Raw genomic sequence first — 20,490 nt, forward strand, 5'->3', positions numbered from 1 at the left:
TCTAGTCGGGAGTGGTGCTGACTGAAAACAGATGATTTGGAGCGATTCGCGCGCCATATGTTGGTCATTCTAAGGACTTATTGAACTACCCTCGTATATTATCAGCACGAAACGTTGATGTTAAAGAAATAAAATACAGAGTCGTGGAGCTATTGGACAAAACCACAAAACGAATTTACAAAAGTGTAGATAGTGTTGAAAATTGTGATAATGGAGATATAAATGATGCAATACTCCCAGAATACTTGAACACTTTGAATCCACCGACCCTTCCTCCTCATGAATTACGATTAAGAAACAGTTTTATTGTTATGCTAATTCGTAATATTCCTATTAACGAAGGTCTATGTAATGGTACATGATTGAAAATAATAGAACTTGCAAATAATTTTCTACGATGTCGCATTTTAACAGGTAATAAGGCAAGGGGACATTGTCTTTATACATCGTATTACATTGTATTGTGAAGGACAAACTTTCGATACTATCGGGTTAGATCTTTGTAAAGTGGCATTTTGTATGTGGCATTTTCCCGAGTTCGATCTTGGCATTCACTAAAAATTTCCCTGGGAGAGCAGCGGCAAAATAATATTATAAAGAATTATGTGTATACAGAAATATTCAAATAGTTTTGTATTTTTAAATAATTAAAAGTAATATTTAAAATAAATTAAGTTTCATTATAAATTGGATATTACTAAATCAACAAAAACAAATTAATATATTCTTGGACAAAAATATAGTGTAAACTTAAACTGAGTACATCAGATAGTAAAGAAATACATAAAGTATGATAAAATATAATACTTTTAAAGAAAGGAAACGCGCGCGCGACAGCGCGCGTTCAGTCACCTTAAAAAAATAAGCGCATAAATGTTGTGGAGGTGTTTTAAAATGACGAGAAATGGTATATTTAATTCACGTAAAAATATTTTTTTCAAGAAAAACATTTTGAAGCTCTATCCAAACATTTAGCTGATCCAAAAAATTACATTTGATGTTTTTGTAAAAAGTTGCTAAAATAGTAAAAAAAATGTTGAAAAAGGACACAAGTGAATACAATTTTTCTGAAAAAATTTTAAAAATGTTATTTTCTAGTTATCTACAAGAAAAATAATCGAAAATTTAAAAAAAATTAACATCTAATATTATTGTGCAAAGTGGCTGAAATTACCTAAAATGATGAAAAACCAAAAATGACACTTGAATAAAAAAAACTTATCAGTCAACTTGAAACATTTTAAAGTCTATATACTTTACAAACAATTATACGATTCAAATAAACGCGCCAGAATAGTAACCAATCAGTACAAAGACTTGACAACCAACCAACGCTGTTTTTCCTGACCGATACAAAATGGCATCGTGTTCGTAAACGCAAAAAACATCTGTGACGAATGTAACATCAGAGGTAATATAGATGTATAAAAAACAATTTGCTTATTCTAGTGACAACTAGTTTAAAGTGTGAAAATTAGTAGATATAAAAATGTTGCCAGAGTGGCCTGAGTGATGAAGAAATCTCGAATTTTAACGAGAGTAGGACATCTGATTCTGAATGCAGGGATACGGCTGAAAGGCTCTTCAATTTAGCGCAAAAAATTCGACTTTTAAATAAATAGTTTACGCTGACTTAATTTTTTAGAGAAAAATCGAGCGTGTCCACAGATTCTGGCTCACAAATTTCGTCTGCAGATGATGCAGAAACATACAGTGACTCAGACACAATTATTGGAGAAAAAATACAGAGAAACAAACGCAAATCCGAACACTGCTGCGCGCCCCTATTTTAAACCGAACTTTAATAATTCGTCAGAATATGAAAAACTGTCACTATTTTCACCAATAACTATTTTTCAGCATTTTTACGGTTTGGGGGTAACCACCGGCATTTTATTACGCCAGTGGTTTGCCCGCACTGCCCCGGCACTGGCAGTCAGTACTGCATCAGTGCTGGCACACCAGTACCGCCAAGCATTACAAGCCAGTACTGGCCCAGTACAGTCAGTCAGTATTGGAACTCCGGCAGTCTGTACTGGGCCAGTACTGGACCGGTGATGTATTTATACTTGGGTAGTTTGATTTAGCAGGTATTCTATTTTAAAACCTTTATTTACTTCTTTTTATAATCATATTGTGGAAATTTAATTGTTTGAAAGAGTAAAAAACAGCTTGTAAATAATTATAGCATTATCCAAATGATTGTATCTTAACCTCTAACTCAAAATAATAGATAACCAATTCAAAACGATTGGAATCATTATAGAACTCTGGCCGAAAAATAACTTACGAGCATTTATTCGTGCAACCCGGTAACAAGCGTTGAATTTACGAAAATTAAGAATTTGTATTCCTATGAATACGCGATTTTTCCTACGTCTAAAAATCCCCCAACGGGAACAGAAAAACTGCAAATCCTATTCCTCTTAATCGACTTAGTAAAATTTAACGGAAGCATTTATTTAACCTATTTTTCATTATTAAATCTTTTTATAACTTATAAATTTGAAAAATATTCAAATTTATATTTATTTATATTTTAATAATTTATTTAAGCGTCTTAAAAAATGCAACAAAGAAATCTATGCAAGTATGTGAATTTAAATAATTTTAACTCTAGAGAGGCAGAGTTGAATTGGTTAGAATTAAAATTTCAGAATTTACATTCCGCATAAAGGAATTAAAACAACTTATTACACATATTTTGTGAACTTATTAGAAGGAATAAAATAAAATCAAAACATGATCACTTCTGAGGACTAAAAAATATCTCTGTGAGGTGCGTTACCGGTACAATTAGAAGGAATTAAATATATTGAAAACATGTTCTCTTTGGGAGAATAGAAAACTGTGTGGCGGTCGCTATATAAATAAAAATGAATAAGTTTAGGAGGTATATTATTCTTATCGTTGCATTTTAGACAGATGGAAAAATCGCGTATTTAAAATAATATAATAATCTTCACTTTTGCGCTGAAATCTGAAAAATATTAATTTTTCTCTATTTTACGCTTATTACCGGGATGGCGTCAATATTTTGAAACTCGGAATAAGTAAATTGTAGGTAACTCATGACGTTTTTTTAAGTTTTAGTAGAAAACCTTATCCAATACTTTTAATTTTTTTGCAATATAAGAATGCTGAATTTTTAAATAAGTTTGATTTGGAAATTTCCAGTTTTAAATATTTTAAATATTCCATTTTTAATTTTTCAAATAATTTAGTTTGTCTATACCTCATCTTAAAATCTTTAAATTTTGAAGTTTTGAAATTTTTAATTGTACAGTATTAGATTGCTCAGAAGGATTTATGTAATTAAAAAGTTTTAAGGTTCAACAATAATTTACAGAAATGAAATTGTAGATTTAAATATACAAAAACTGTTACAGATTGAACTATTTTTAAATTTAAACATTAAAAATTGTGGTATTGACAGGTAAAATAGTTCGAAAATTTAACTGAATACATGCGGGATCATCGCAACAACTATTTTTCTTTCCCCAAGAACAGACATTTTTTTATATTCTCTCCTTCTAGAAATATTCTGATTTATGGCCACATATTTCTATAATTTTGATCAAATTTTGTATTCTATAGTCTAATCAAAAGTTTATTTTTGTGTTTATATCCAGTTATCTATCTCATCATTTCACAAACTCTCATATAACAGTACTATGGACAGGTAGCTTAGGAGCCCGAATTTTCAGATGTTATTTTTGAAGTCCCGGCATTTTTACTTATTCAAATTAAATCGAAAAAAAGATTTAAAATGTGCATTTTTCATACTCTCTTTATTTTTGTTTGTTTATACTCTCTCCCTTTTACGGGTTTGAGAGTCTTTACATAATCATTACAAGTATTCTTACAGTCAAGCTTTATACTATTTTACGAACTATTCACTTCATACAGTCTTAAATTATTGTTCTTATTTCTAAACGCTTGCGACTTTGCCCTGGGCTTCCGTTTCCACTTAACATTGTCAATTTCCCTTTGATCCGCCACCTTTCATTCTCGCGATTACCGGAAAGTGTTCTAAGCCTATCACGTTGCCAACTTCCATTTTAACCATCAGCCTCCTTATTCTTTCTTCTGCCAGAATTTAATTATTACGGTGTCCCCTATAACCGCCTACGTACATTCACCTTCTTCATCCCCTCTTGTATTGCCGTTACAAATCATTACCATATTGCCTCTCCCAGTAATTCCAATAGCCCCCTACCCTTCCGATCCTCTACATGATATCCCCTCCTATTAGGACCAAACTCTCCTCTTTCTCCTCTGTCCATTTCCGTATTGTTCTCCATCCTCCCTCTTCTCCTCTTCTTCTGTACACGCATACTACATCCAAAACAACTTTTCCTAACGTTATTCTTCTAACCATTGTCCCCTCACTTTCTTCTGTATACTCTCTCTTTCCTTCTTATACCACTAGTTATTTTCTTACTCCTGACACCATGCCACCCATTCCTCCCCCTTTCACGTGCTCCTTTCTTGTTGCTTCCATTTTCCACTCATATGATGTTGATAATATCCTTTTCAAGTATTTCCACTCTTTCTCATTCACCCACGTCTCACTCATCCTTATCACATCCCATTTCTGGACCCCTGACCCTTACATTCCCCCTTTCGTGCTATTTGCCCCCTTCAATTCACTATCCGTTTCCTGTCCTGCCTCAGTCCTTCTACTTCATCGTCCCAAATTCATATCTCTCCATTGACCTATATCATAATCTACAAACATTCCCTTCTTCATTCATCCAATACCTGCACGCTCTTATACCGTCTCCCATTCTGAATCTCATAAGTCTATTCCATTTGCTCTCCTTTCTAATCTTTTTCAGGTACTCTGGTTCCCCTTGCCCCTTAACCATTCTATACCAGCTGTTATACCTTGAATCTGCGATTTTTTCCCATCTCTCCTCACCTTGCCTTGCCTTCATCTCTTGCTCTATTTCCTCCCACTCTGTACCCCTCTTATGTAAACCACATTCACGCCTCTTTTCATATCTCTCCTCCTCCTATTCTGAACGCCCCACGTTACTCATCCTCTCTTTATCACTGACCTCGCGGGCATACGCTTGTGCAATTTTGCTTCCCTCTTCCCTTCTTAGTTTCTCTTCGAAGTTCCAGGCTCTTTTCACTTGCCTCACCACCATTTTTTCTCGCCCTATTTCTTCTCTCAGCATATAACCTGGACAACTCCAGCTCACTCCCAAAACCCATCTCAAAAATCTCTCATGCAAACTTTCTATTCTCTTGCGTTCTTTTCATCCCCAGATTTCCACACCATAGCTTAACACTGACCATACTAATACATCAAACATCCTTACTCTCATCTTCCAGTCATTTTTAACCTACTTTTTCCTTTACCCCATACTTGTCCCATTAATTTACTCGCGCATTCCAAACTCTTTCTCACCTGCAGCTCGCTTCCGCCTATCGTTTCGAACCAAAATCCTAAGTAGAAAAACTTATAAACCAACTCTACCACCACGCAATTTATTTTCCATTCGTACTCTAATCCACCCCTTTTATTTCTAAAATACATCATCTTGGTCTTGTTCACATTTATTGTTAAAATCTTTTATCTCACATATTCTTCGAACACTCTCATCAACAAATTCATAGCTCTTTCATCATCCGCTAATAGCTCTACGTCACCTGCATATGCTAGTCAATACAGTTTCCCCGTTCATAATGTTGTCCCTCCTTTCCCTTTCATCTTCAACTTGTCCTCTGAATCTGCGAGAAGAATACTAAACAAAAGTGGGCTCAAAGGACACCCTTGCCTGAGCCCCTTTCCTGTCAAAAATTCCTCACCTTTCTTATCTCCTATCTTCACCCTTATCTTAGTATCCACACATATTTCTTTTATCCTGTCTATTAAACCATCGTCTACTCTTCTCTCTTTCATGGCTGTCCATAAGATCCTCCAGTTAACTGAGTCAAATGCTGCCTTAAAGTCTACAAACAATGCGACTAGCTTCCCTTTCTTCCGCCCCAGGTTCCTATTAATTAGATAATTGAGCACGCAGACGTTATCTATGGTTCGTATCCCTTTTCTAAACCCCGTTTGGTTGGGTAGTATACTTCCCTTCTCTTCTTCCTACATTCCAACCTCCTTCTAAGCACTTCCGCATAAATTTTATATCCCACGGACATGAGTGTGATACCTCTATATTCCTTCACCTTTTTACCTTCTCCTTTTTTACTGAACGGTAGTATCAGCCCTGTCTTTTACTTCTCCGGCCACCCTTCTCCTTTCCATACCTTGTTGCAAATTCTCCACATCTCTTGCCTCATCCCTAATCCTCCATATTTCAGTGCTTCATTTTCCAAGGCATCTTCCCCTGGTGACATGTTCCTTTTCAACCTTGCAATCGCCTCATTCACCTCATCCCTACTAATCTATTTTTCAATTTCCTCGTCCCCAGCGACAACTTTTCTTCCTTCGCCCTTTACCGTATATTCCACTCCTCCTAGCAGCCCCTTGACGTGCTTTGTTCACTCTTCTATTCCAATTTCTTCATTTATACCCTTTCTTCCTCCCCTCTCCCTATATATCACATCCCACTCCCTCCCTTCTTTTACCGCCTTCTCTACCTCTGCCATATACCTTCCTTTCTCCTTCTGCCTTTTCTTCTTTATCAATCTTTCGTGCTCCCTCTTTCTCCTGTCGAATTCTCCTTTTTCCAGTTCCCCTTTCCTCCATTTCCTTACACTCTCCTTCATCCTACATTTGCTTTCCTGCATTCATCGTCCCACCAGCCTCTCCTAAACCCCTCTTCTTTTTCTCTCGGTCTCGCCTCTTTCCTTATCTTATCTATCGCTCCTTAATGTTTTTCTAGCAGAGTGTCAACTCCTTCATCTTCTCGAGCCCCTATCTCCACGTTTTCTATTTTTTCTCTATATTCTCTCAACTTTTCCTCTCCCCAAATTCCCATTTTCACTTTATTTACTCTTTTTTCTTCCTCTTCCCCCCTACTGCCGTTTGAGCTACCACATCTGATTGTCGCTACTACCGGAAAATGTTCTGAGCCTATCACGTTGCCCACGTCCATTGTAACTATCAGCCTCCTTATTCTTTCCTTTGCCAGAATGTAATCTATTACGCTGTCCCCTATACCCGCGTACGTATATTCACCTTCTTCATCTCCTCTTGTATTGCCGTTACAAATTAACCATCTTGCCTGACCCAGTATTTTCAGTAATCTCCTACCCTCCCGATCCGTTTCCTTTTGTTTCGATTTTCTTATAAATACGTCATTTTCTTCATCCCATACTTCTCCCCCTTGTTCCCCAATCCATGCATTCAAATCCCCTCCTATTAGGACCAGCCTCTCCTCTTTCTCCTCTATCCATTTCCTTATTGTTCTCCATCCTCTCTCTTCTCCTCTTCTTCTGTACACTCATACTACATCCACAATAACTTTTCCTAATTTTATACCTCTACCCATTGTTCCATCCTTTTCTTCTATATACTCTTTCATTTCTTCCTTTACCACCAGTTTCTTTGTTACCCCTGACACCATACCACCCATTCCTCTCCCTTTCGCGTGCTCCTTTTTTGTTGCTTGCATCTTCCACTTATATGCTTTCGGTAATACTCTTTTCAAGCAATTCCACTCTTTCTCAACTACCCACGTCTCACTCATCAATATCACATCCTATTTCTACACTTCTCCCCAAAATTCTTTGTCCTTGTTTTTTAGTGCTGACACGCTCCAGACTGCTACTTGCACGTCGCTTTTTTTGTGCTATCTCTTTTATTCCTTTCTATCCCTATCCTATCCCTGCCAATTCTTTCCCTACCACCTTTAAACCTCTCGATCCATGTCTTTTGCTCGATTAGACACTTTCTTCTCCTTTCCCGCCACGTCAGATCTGCTTCGATTCTTTCATTTCTCCCTTTCAACAACTTCTTTTTCTCCATTACTTCATATTTGCCCTGCTCACTCCCCAAGTTCATTAAAAACATACCTTCTCTGCCCTCTTTATTCCCTCCTAGTCTTCTTATCCCTTCTACTCTGATTTGCGCGCCGATATCTCTCATCACCCTCCTAATCTCTTCTTTTGCCCTTTCACTGTCCACTTTTAAACTCTTCACTATTATGTTCTTTTTTCTGTTCGCTCTCTCCTCCCCTTCCATTCTTCTTTCAGCTTCAATCAGTCTCCAGCGCCATCTTTCATTTTGCTCCTGCTTGACCACCTCACATTCTCTCACTTCTTCCACACTTCCTTTCTCTTCCACCTTAGGTTCATTCCTTAGTTCTAATTTGCTCACTGACTCTTCTAGCAGTTTCATGTCCTTTCTTTAACCTCCTCATTCTCTCTCTACCTATTTTCTATACTTTCCAATTTATGCCACACCTTTTCTTTCTCTCCTTTCCATAACCGATCCCATTCTTCCCACTTTTGTCTCACTTTTCTTACCTCGTCTTTTACCTCTTCCCCTTGTCTCTTCATATCTGTCAGTCTTCCGTATGTTTCAACTAATCTTTCGCAAGTTTCGTCTTTAAATCGTTTTATAAGGGCTTCTAACCTTACGAACATATCCCTTTCATCCCTATTTCTCTCCGACGTTCTTCTTTTTGCCTTAACCTTTTTTAAGTCATTGCCCCTCTCCACTTCTTCCCCCACCTGCTCTCTTTTCCTTCTATCATCCCCCGTTTTTTCCCCTTCGCTATTGACGCTCTCGCTGCTAATCGCGCTCGCCGACTGTTGCCACCTGTGCAACAAATCACGCGACCCCGAGCTTTCCGATTTTGATCCAAGCCTTTCTAAATTAGTGGGCCTTCCGCACCTATGCGCCCTTCCTCGTCTAGATTCTGCCATTGCTACGGGATGCAAAGACGTAGTAAACTTCTCATCTGCACTTACCTCACTGCTTGCCTCGTCTACGCCGCTACCTTCTCTCTCTCTTTGTTATCGCTATTCCTAGTTGTTTCGCTCTTCTCACTCAACTCGCTCTGCCTTTTTCCGAAATCACGTTGTGGATTGCGCATAACCCACATGACTCTACCCTGTTAACTCACCTCCTCCTCCTCTGTCACTTTCTATCCACCCCAGAATTTAAAAACTTTTTCCAAAAACCCGTCCTCCTACACTGATTTCTTTTAAAAATTTGTATCTACTTAACTCCTTCTCCCTTATTAACCTTCAAACTCCTACTTACTTCCAAGAAACCCAGTATATCAGCCAGGCGAACCTAACCTCAAAATGGAGGCATACTAATATAAAATCAATTTTTTAATTTTTATCATGTATCTGATTTTATATTTTCAACATAAAGTACAATAAGCACATTTTTTCGTAACACCACTTTTATCTGGTAAGAATTACTTACAAAATGTTTATTTACTTTGTTTCATAATATATACTGTTTCAAATTTATATTATTCCGAAAAGTAACTGTCTGTAAATAATTCCCGCCAGACGAAAGTGCTGCCATTACGTGGCAAATTACAAGTGCCTGATTGGAAACAATTGGAGATGCAAAATGCTCAATCGTTGTCAATCGTTTTGGCACAATTAAGAAACACGATTCGGAACGATTGAGATATTAGTTCTATCATTTCTTATTGATTTTAATTGATTATTTCTAGAAGGGCTGTTGAGACATATTTGCGACATTAAAATATGTTACGGATACTTAAAGATAACTTTAGGATATGGACATACGTCGTCATCGCGACATCGTAAAGATGCCGTAAGGACTTTCTCCAATTTTTTGCCTCGTGGAAAGTTATGAAAAAATATTTAAATTTATAATTTGGCGTATCCGAAAGACATTTTGCGACATTTAAAAATTTTTTTAATTATTCAAACACATTCAAAATAATTTGGCTAAAAACTACGTTGAAAAAAGTCTCAAATAAAAATAAAAATTTTAAACAAATTGTAAGTACCGAGAAATAATGGAGTTTTGACATATTGCATCCAATATTTTTATATACTTTGCTACACTCAGGTTACTTTTAACCCAAGTTATTTTTTAATTCAAGAAAAATTTTTAAAATATCGAAAACACCCTTAATTCCCTTACGAAAATACACCGCTCGGAAACCGTTGAAAGACCGTTGAAAGGGCCTGTTGGGCTACCGCTGAAAATGACCGCTGATTTTTCAACGGTCGTTTCGCGCTGGCGGAGGCTAGTCACTAAGCCCTTTTCTACTGATGCCTATTAGGAACAGTTTCCTGGAAGGTGAGAGCGCAGAGGGAAGGTTCTCTCTACGGGCGCAGTCCCATGGAGATTGATTAGTAGACTAGTGGAATAGTCATTGGCCAATCAGATGATAGCTGGGAATGTGTACGCGAAATGTTCAGACATACATCGGATCGAGCGCGAGTCCGCTTGAGTGTCATGGCGGGTACAAGTGTCAAAGTTTTTGATGTTTTGAAAGTTTGCCCAACTGAAATTGTACTTTGAAAATTGAGGAATTGGGCAAAAATGAATTCTCAAACGGAAAATCATCCATCGGTAAGTTTTAAAATGAAAAACGTGTAGCATTGCCATAGAGACATTTTTTTGGGGCAAAAAGTAGTATAATTTTATTGCGGTAAATAGTAAAACCTAACCTACAAAAATGTTTATTATTTTTACACTTATTTACATGTCTCTATTGTGGAATGTTCATAAATATAGTGGAACCGACAGAATCGCATGAATCATTCGCGGATATCGACTTCGCAGCATATGCATTTCGAGTGGGCGACAAAAATCGTATTTCTCTCGTCGTGGAGCTGGGTATGTATATTTTTTTAACGCTTCTTTTCCATCGAACGCGAAGAAAATTTCAAAGCATTAGTTTTGACATTTTCATATACTTTATGATGCCGAAAATTTGAAGCGTATTACAGTTTTTTTTCTAAGTTATGATTGAAAATGTATCGCCTGATAAATTTCGCGAGAAATACACGAACTGTTAACAGGAATATCAATAAAATAATTTTTTACGAAATAGTTTAAATACATTAAAATTCTTCATCGCGTAAAATTTCGTTTTTCCTGTGGTAGCCTACTTTAAAACTTTTTACAATGACAGGAAATGTAATTTTTTATGAACATTTACTATATTTAACATTGGAACGCATGAACCATATTTTCAAACGTATATTTTATGTCCAAATTGTGTACTGCTAAACATAATTTATCTATTCTCTTTTTTTAAAGGGATTTAGAAAAATATTTAAATACTCATACAAAGAAATCCATGTTATTTCCCGATTAAAGAGAAATATTTTGAGAGTCCGAAATTTAAAAAAGTGTCGTCAAATTTTTGACAGAAATTCATTGTATGAAAGTCTGAACTCATGAAACCTTAAAATGTGTGGTGTCAACAAAATATTTACCCTTTGTAGATTTTCCACGCGTGGATCACTCACGCGGGCCCCTGCTGTGGGCCATCATACTGTAAGGATTAAACGGGGTTTTTACGATGCGGGATATTAAGCTCATAAGTTTAAAAAGACTTCAAATTTTAACACTTCTAAATTTGATTTTTCGTTTTTAAAGTTACAGTGAAATCGAATGAAATTGTGTCTTCTTACATAATAGTCGGTCAAGTAATAAAAGCCATTTTTAGTATACAATCATTTAGGTAAAAGCCCAGTGGTCAAAAAACTGAAGGATGTCCTAGAGACGTCTTTGAGACATCCCTAAGACGTGTTTTATAACATGTCTTTTGGACATGCTGCGGATGCTCTTAAAACGTCTAATGTCTGTAAAAAATATGTCCCTAGAACTTCCAGGTCTTTAAGACGTCTTTAGGTAATCTTTAGGACATTGGACGTTTTAGAGGCGTTGATTGGGCTGACAAAGGACGTTCTAGGAACGTCCTAACGAGGTTCTTGGGATTGTAATAGTTTTTTGCCCACTCGGAAGACTTTATTTTAAAATTGTTCAATTTTAAACAATTTAAATTTAAAACCTTGCGTAGATTTACTTTTGGGAAATCAGTTCACGTTAGTGTAGGTAGTACCAACCTATTTTTTCTTACTTTTTTATCATGTAAAACGGACCATTTTCTTGCTTATATTTTTTCAGACCAAAATATCGCCGTACCCTCGGTGGGAGGCACTGAAATAACAACATCGACCCCTGTTGAGAGTGCACCAAACAAGCAGACAACTCGGAAAATAGTGCAAGATAACAATCATGATGTTAAACTGATAAAGGAAGTTAAATCGAGACTACAGCTGTACAGTAAAAAGGGAAAAATATCACAAGCAAATGCCAATATTTTGTGGCAGGACATCTGTTGCTCACTGGGGGGTTTGTACCGACTTATATAACCATTTCTAACTACTTCTTATACCAACGGTTTTCAAATACTCATATATTTTTTATCTATTTGACAGGAAAATACAGTATTGTAGATGCGAAAGCTAAGTGCAAATATTTAAATTCCTCCTATTTCAGACGTAAAAAGAACAATGCTGTTTGTTGGCACAGTCAATACTTATCATTCCTAGATCTGCATGAAAGTGATTTGGAAGAGTAAGTATACTTGTATTGAAATAAGTGATAGTATTTTTAACAAGATGAATGGTACAAAATAGTAACTTTTGTTTGTAAAATTGAAAAATTACCTTTTTCGTAATTTTTTCAGGGAATTAAACACTGTGGGAAATGCAGATTGCGAAAGCACAGGGGAATTGAAAACTCCTGCCACACAATCATCGATTATCTCAATACCGTGTGGTAGAAAAGAGATAATGCCCAGTGAAAATTGCACGCCGAAAATTAACCAACGTAAACGACGATTGAACAATAGTAAGTTTCTCGTAAAAGTGGTTTTTTATATCCCCAGTTTTGTAATAGTTAACACTTGTTTTTACTTATATAAGTATGGTTCTTGTTAATAAAACTATCACTAGAACACTGCTCGAATGGTGCGAATTATCCGACTTTTTTTCATTTTAATTGCTAGTTTGCTATTTAATTACACTTTTTATTAACATTGCAACCCTCGCAGCAATAGGATATACCGGGATATCCCATTTCATCCCATTTATCTCCCAGGTTTTCCCAAGGATACCCCAGGGATAACCCGTCGGATATCCCGCAAGGCGGATATTTGGATATCCCAGGGATAACCCCAGGATATCCAAGGTAACCCTGAGACATTCACGGTATATTAAAATGTGCTAAGTAGGATATACATTAATTTTATATATCCTACTTAGGACATTTGAATATTCCGTAAACGTCCCAGGGTTACTCTGGATATCTTGAGGTTATTCCTAGGATAAATTTAAAGCATTTTTAGTTATACAGTTTTGAATTAAGAGGGTTTATATGTAACTAAATAATTGTATTTTTTATCTGATGTTGAAGTTTTAACGTTTTCTGTTAGGAAAATAGTTAAAATTAAAAATTCTTCCGATTTCATAAGAACACAGTAACTATGCGCTGCGGCCGAGTGGAAATGATAAGAAATTTGGCAACTTACCAAATTTCGTGCCCATTAGGTTCTGTTCTCTTTTTTTATTTGAAAATTCCAAAAAATTGATCCATTGTTTTGAAAATAATGTCAAATTTTTCCTACGTATAGTTTTTGCTATTCAATAATAATCAAAAATAGTAAAAAAAATTTCCTCAATTTAGAATTTTTCGAAAATGGAAAAAAACATGTTTTTTTTTAATGAGTCTTATGCAAAAATTTTGAAAAAGATTGAGTATTTTTTAGCCCGAAATTTCTTCAGCTTGAATCAAAGGGACATACTATTTTTTGTTTTTTCAAAACAGAAATCCTAAATTAAGCAAAGAAGGTTTTTTTGTACTTTTTTCGGATTTAAACCCAAAAATTTATTTCGCTCAGCTCAAGCGGTTCGACTAATTTGATCATTTTCACTCCGCCCTACTATACGTAGCAAAAAATTCAACTATTACTACCGAAATGTATAATAAGCCATTCCCCAGGTCTAGCTCTTCTTATTGAAAAAATGCTGCTATTAGTATCAGATTTCGGCTTAATATCCACGATCTATGAAGAAATCAAGCAGGAAAGGTTTGAATTTGTAATGTAATAAAGTTCCAATTAAGTAATGGAACAGACATATTGCAAAATATTTATTAATTTTTCGAAATCTTTTACAATGCTCAGAATTCTTTTAAAAATTAAAAATGCCTACAAACGTTGAATGTTCAAAATTTTTGAGATCTCATGAAATACTTTAAAATAGCTTTGTAAATTCCTTGTCATATTTTTAATCATTGAAATCTCTACAATATTTATTCAAAATTACTATGGAAACATGTGAGGAATGCCTGAAAGTTTAAATTCGAAATTTCGTAACAACTTTCCGGTTTCAAAACCAGATTAAAAAACCACAAACACACACACAAATATATATATATATAACCGAAAGGCTTATGACAAAGCCACTGGACGCGTCTTCGGGTTGCGGATAGAGTCCCTGTACCGAGGGTTTCTGCTGAATATGGTTACTTGCACTTGCTTCCGTAAAAAGAAAAATCAATCATATTTTTGTAAACACAGTAACCTCGGATAGTTCTTAATATTAGATGAGTATTTTTCTTCTGGTGTATACAATTTCGAAGTGTGAAGTTAACAAATAAAGGTCCTGCTCAATATAATAATAAAATGTGCAAATATTAGGATGTTCTTAGCTTCATTGAACTGTTAGCTACACTACCACTATCGTACTCGATTAATTTCAAGAACCCCAACAAAATTTAAAACCGGATTAAATCACAAACTCTATCTCCGGCAGACTTCAAAATATACTTTCACCCTGAATTAAAATATTAACAACCACCAAAATTCACCCCTTGAACTTCTACCCTTAAAAGAAACTATTATGTCTTTTAGTTAACTTGAAAAATAAAATGTTAAAAAAAATGGAAAAAATCAGTTTTTTTCAGCAGACTCGAAAATATACTCTCACCCAGAAGACAAAGATCAGCAACCACCAAAACTCGCCCCGTGCTTCTATAAAAGAAACTGTTATGTTTATGTTAACTTTAAAACCCCAAGAAAATTTAAAAATGAAAAAATTACAAACATTATCTTTAAAAGATCCTGAAATAAACTCTCACTACGAATAAAAACGTCAAAAACTCTTAAACTTCACCGCCAGCGTGTATAAAAATAAAACCATTATGTTTAGGTTAACTTAAAAACCCCAAGAATTTTTCTAGTTGAAAAAAAATCACAAACATTATGTTCAAAAGACCCTGAACTATACTGTCACTCGAATAAAAACATAAAAAGCCTCAAACCTCACCAGCAGCGCATATAAAAACAAAACTATTATCTCTGGGTTAACTTAAAAACCCCGAGAAAATTGTAAATCGAAAAAAATCACAAACATTATTTTCAAAAGACTCTGAACTATACTTTCACTTCGAATAAAAATATAAAAAACTATCAACACTCACCACCAAATCGTACAAAAGAAACTGTTATGTCTAGGTTAACTTAGAATCCCCAAGAAAATTGCAAATTGAAAAAAATCACTAACGTTTTTTTCAAAGGACTCTGAACTATACTTTCACTCAGAATAAAAACATTAAAAACCCTCACCACCAGCTCGTACAAACAAACTATTATGTCTAGTTTAACTTAAGAACCCCAAGAAAATTTCTAGTTGAAAAAAATCACCAAAATTATGTTTAAAATACCCTAAATTATACTTTCACTCCGAATAAAAACATCAAAAACCCTTAGAACTCACCGCCAATGCGTATAAAAACAAAACTATTATGTCTAGGTTAATTTAATAGCCCGAAGAAGATTTCAAATTTGGAAAAATAACAAACATTATCTTCGATAGACACCAAACTATAATTTCACTCCAATTACAAGAATCAACAACCCCAAACTCTCACCCCTTTGCTCCTATGAAAAAACTATTATGTTCTGGTTAAGTTAAAGTAATCCCCAAAAAATTCAAGTTGGAAAAATCACAAAACTTTATTTTTGGGACATGGGGATAGTTTGGTGTCTGCCGCAGATAAACTCAGAATAAAAACATCAAAACCCCTCAACACTCACCGCCAGCCCGTATAAAAAATACTATTTCTAAGTTTTGACTTCAAAAATCAGCAAGTTTCAAAATAGGAAAAATTACTGAGTTTTTCGTTGGCAGAATCTAAAGTATACTCTCCCCCAGATTACAAACATCAGTAAACAACCAAACTCAACTCTTGCTCACATAGAAGAAGCTATTGTCAGATTGAAGGGTGGAAAGGCAGAAGCAAGTAACTGGTAATGATGCGAAAAATAGAATTTCTCGATAGAAAATTGTTAAAAATTCAAATACACTTATAATATATTTCAATATCTTCATGGTCCCGTACCAAAAAATGGTGCAATTTTATTATTTACCACTATACCTAAAAGGAAAAATGCCAAACTGTGACACCGTCTAATTGAAAATTGATTTTCTCGGAACTGAATAACTTTTTTCGATAAAATTGTTCGTCTCTATGTTCATCAATAAATCAATCATTTTTGTCATAATTATAAGACGCTTTTCAGAACCCATGAAATTGTAACCTCAAAACTAAAACGTAATTTTCTTAGAACTGAATGGTTTTTTTCCTCCAAACTCTTTTTTCTGTATTGAGTAACTCGATATCTCGAGGTTGGATCATCAGTTTATTTTTTAATAGAATATTTCATTTCTTATCATTGTCTCAATTGAAGTCAGGGTAAAAAAAACTGTCAGCCCAACATGGCCATCTTCGGCAAATATTTACCTAAATCTTACTCAAAGCTTCTTTTTAGTCAAACATTTTTGCTTTCAATTAAGCAATACGTCAGCTTGGAGCAGATTTTTTACATTCTCATCCTAACGAGAAAGTATTGGGTTTATGTAAAATTTGACTTTGTCAGTTTTCATTAAATCTCTACGTTTTGAGCCCCACTGAGTCAGAAAAAACGATATTTACGTAGGTGTTTGTCTACCTATCCGTCTGTCTGTCAATAGTCTGTATTCTGTAGGCACGATAACTTTCGAAAAATTGATCAGATTGGATTCTGCTTTGGCACAATTTTTTAAAGCCTAGAAAGCTATAATAAGCTAAAATTGCGCGCCCTGGAAGTACCTACAAATTTATAATGAATCACTTTTCGATGGGACGCGTGGTTTTTGTTTTTAGTCATAAAAAACTACATTGAAAATAAAAAAATAAAATTTTTTTGTACTAAAGACACAAGCTACGAAAAAATGAGATAAAACTTATTCATCCAAAAATGACCTATATTTTTTAATAGGACACGTAGTTTTTGCTTTAGCCGTAAAAAATAACATTCAAAATAAATATATAAAATTTTTGTGAAAAAACGACACAAATAAACAGACAACAGTTGTTCGCCTAAAAAGATATATAAAAAGATCTATTTCGATAGGACGAGTAGATTTTCTTTTAATCGTAAAAAATAAGATTAAAAATAAAAAAATTAAATTTTTGTCCTTTTTCCAAAAATTTAATTTTTTTATTCTACATGAATTTTAGTCTGTTTTGAACATAGGTTCCTGTATTAGACCCTATGCAAATGCGTAGTCGTTTTTCTTTAATTTTAAAAAACACGATTAGAGATAAAAAAATAAATAAAAGCAAAGAAATAAGAATTAATATGATTCAATTTTTAGGGATATTATTAATTGTAATGATGTAAATTTATTGAATTCATACACGTTTCAGCGCAGCTTAGAATACAATTTAAAGCAAAATAAGAAACAAATATTATAATAATTATAATAAATACAATTTGTGTTTTATTTTGCAATACCTGAATAAGCAATCCCTGATAGAGTTACATACAAACTATATTAGATTTTATATAAAAGTGTTGTGTATAATGAAGAAAATTTGACATTTCAGACAAAATCGAGTGCGAAGCACGAGATACGTTATAAGAATGTGTTCGTTAAAGCCGAAAGAGCTTTAGCAAAAGAGAGTTTAAAATCACAAAATTCCAGTATTCCGAGCGCGGAATGCCATTGCCATCAGTCGCGGGCCATAGGTGCGCTCAAACTCTCAAGCTAAGCTCTTTTAACAAAAGAGAATTCACAATCATAAAATTACAGTAGTGCATGTTTTGAGTCTAAATTTTCAAAGGTTTGCGCAAGAATGTGCGAAAATATCAAGACCGAGAGCGTAGCGCGAGGTAAATACATAATCACGCGCGAAGCGCGAGAACCAACAGTCGCGCGCCCTAAGCGCGTTCAAACTTGCAAGCCGCGCGCACAGCGCGCGATGAGGATGTGCCCGCGTGGCGGGCAGATTGTTTTTATTGCGGTTTCAATTTTAACTCAAATGTTTTTTTCCCCTACTCCACAATTCCCATTTTGCAAGTTACCGCCTTTTGCCTTCCTTTTTTTGTAAAGCACAATATTCAAATACGCTAAACTTTGCTAAACATTTTTTTCGCGAATTGAAAAAATATACGTATCACAAAATTGTCCTTAAAAAACCAGATATTTCGTCCTCGAGAAATTCTTCGGTGTAGAACCTGCCTGCTTTGAAATGGTTGCAGTTGATAATCATATTACTTTTATAATATTATTATATATGATCGATTTTTAATGTAAATAATAATTAAATATTCAATCGTTGTAAAAAAATCGTATAATCCACTATTCTACCAGTTTTCATGTCTCTATATCCCATGGGGTAGATCAGCAGAATAGCGAAATAGTGTACAGTCAATTACGCACAGTTTTACAAGAGACAATAGATAAGATACAATGGAAAGTTGATTGTCATTAGCGATTTTATTAATTCTGTTTTTCTATACTTCCCCATGGAATACTGGGATGTAAAAATCAGCAGAATAGAAGAATAGAAGAATATAGAAGTGGGCAAAAATACCAAAAGACCGGTTGCACACTTCGAATCCTTCAAACAAATTATTATTGATAATTCCATGTGTTGCAAGTTTCGTGTTTGCTGGCCGGATAAAAATGTGCACAAGAGAAGATTAAAGTAAACAATGTAAACCACATTTTTTATGTGACAAATCTGGCATAAGTGTTCAAAATAAAAATCCAAAGTATTTAGAGAGGTTTGTTGTATACTTTACCGCTGTTTTGCGGATTCAACCCTAACCTCCTAAATTCGTCTGCTGTCATAGACATTTAATTCTGTTTTGTTAGAAATGCAACAGTTTGGTTGAAAATTAATCTTTTTTGATCGTGCTTTGTCAACTATTTTGTTGAAATTTGTCTTCTTTGATTGAATTCAACACTTTTTGGTTTAAATTTAAAATCTTTTTTGCTTTAAATATTAATTATAACCTTTTTAAAATTTAACTTCTTTTGTGAAACTACTTTTATAAAAATGAATTTTTTGGCGATTCATCATATTAATTTAAAAACCTCTCTTTTTTGGTTAAAAATTGAACTATTTTGTTGATAATATTTTTTTTTATTTTTCTTAAGTTAACGAAGACGTGATGGTTTCTCTTATACGAGCAAGGGGTGAGTTCTGGGTTTTGTTGATCTTTGTATTCGGGGTAAAAGTATATAGTTTAGAATATGTCAAATGTAAATGTTTGTAATTTTTTCCAATGTGAAAGGACCCCGCCCAATTTACATTAAAAAATCCGGCTCCGAGAAAATTGGCTGAAATTGCAATATAATATAGTTCAAAACCTCCTGATCAAAAAATCCTAATGGGTACTAGTCCAAAAAATCAAAAGTTATCGAGATAGGTGGGGCTGAACGCGAAAAATACAACAAGCGAATCTAATGTCCCGCTTGAAATTATGGCGCTGGCCAGACAATGTAAATACTGCTCGAAATATTAAAGGTGGAAGATAGTTCAGGCAATGAATACAAGACTGTAGATCAGTCCAATTATCAAACGAAAAGTCAGTCCAGCTACTAAATGCAATGTAATGGGACTGCCTTGGCAATGTAAAGATTTTTCAAAATAATCAAAGCAAAAGATATTCTGGACTACCAAAGATATTTTGTAGGCCAGATAATTAAGACAAGACTATAGGTCAGTCCAACCAACAAAGGCAAGACGTGTTATCAGTTCAGTCAGTTAAGACATGAATATAAATCAGTCCAACCAACTAAGGTAAGACATGTTATTAGTCCAGTCAGTTAATACAAGACAATAGATCAGTCCAACCAACAAACGCAAGACATGTTATTCGATAAGTCAGTTAAGACAAGGCTATAAATCAGTCTAACTAACAAAAGCAAGACATTTTATTAGTCCAGTCGCTTAAGACAATGCTATAAATCAGTCTAATAAAACATATTGAAGACATGTTACTAGTCCAGTCACTTACGGCAAGACTATAAATCAGCCCAACCAACAAATGCAAGACACGTTATTAGTCCAGTCAGTTAAGATAAGACTATAAATCAGTCCAACCAACTACGACAATTCATGTTAAGATAAGACTATAAATCACTCTAACCAACAAAGGAAAGACATGTTATTAGTCCAGTAAGTCAAGACGAGACTATAGTTCAGTCCAATCAACAAAGGAAAGACAT

General features: G+C 34.7%; 1 protein-coding gene across 1 annotated transcript; it reads left to right on the top strand.

Moving 5' to 3' along the window:
• Positions 1-10,363: 10,363 nt before the first annotated feature.
• On the top strand, positions 10,364-12,902 carry LOC117181263. Its single transcript, XM_033373827.1, has 6 exons — positions 10,364-10,384; positions 10,438-10,480; positions 10,646-10,747; positions 12,047-12,274; positions 12,361-12,499; positions 12,612-12,902. The coding sequence occupies exons 1-6, from the start codon at positions 10,364-10,366 to the stop codon at positions 12,862-12,864; spliced, it is 786 nt and encodes a 261-aa protein (XP_033229718.1). The 3' UTR covers positions 12,865-12,902.
• Positions 12,903-20,490: the final 7,588 nt, after the last annotated feature.

Source organism: Belonocnema kinseyi, chromosome 10 (assembly GCF_010883055.1).
Source record: "Belonocnema kinseyi isolate 2016_QV_RU_SX_M_011 chromosome 10, B_treatae_v1, whole genome shotgun sequence".
NCBI classification, from domain to species: Eukaryota; Metazoa; Arthropoda; class Insecta; order Hymenoptera; family Cynipidae; genus Belonocnema; species Belonocnema kinseyi.

What these genes read in the sequence shown, in the direction of transcription:
- LOC117181263 (XM_033373827.1), top strand. Translation starts at nt 10,364, where the DNA reads ATGGCGGGTACAAGTGTCAAA. An exon ending in AAACGGAAAATCATCCATCG is followed by an intron (nt 10,481 to 10,645) that starts GTAAGTTTTAAA and finishes TCATAAATATAG; the next exon opens with TGGAACCGACAGAATCGCAT. An exon ending in CATGAAAGTGATTTGGAAGA is followed by an intron (nt 12,500 to 12,611) that starts GTAAGTATACTT and finishes TAATTTTTTCAG; the next exon opens with GGAATTAAACACTGTGGGAA.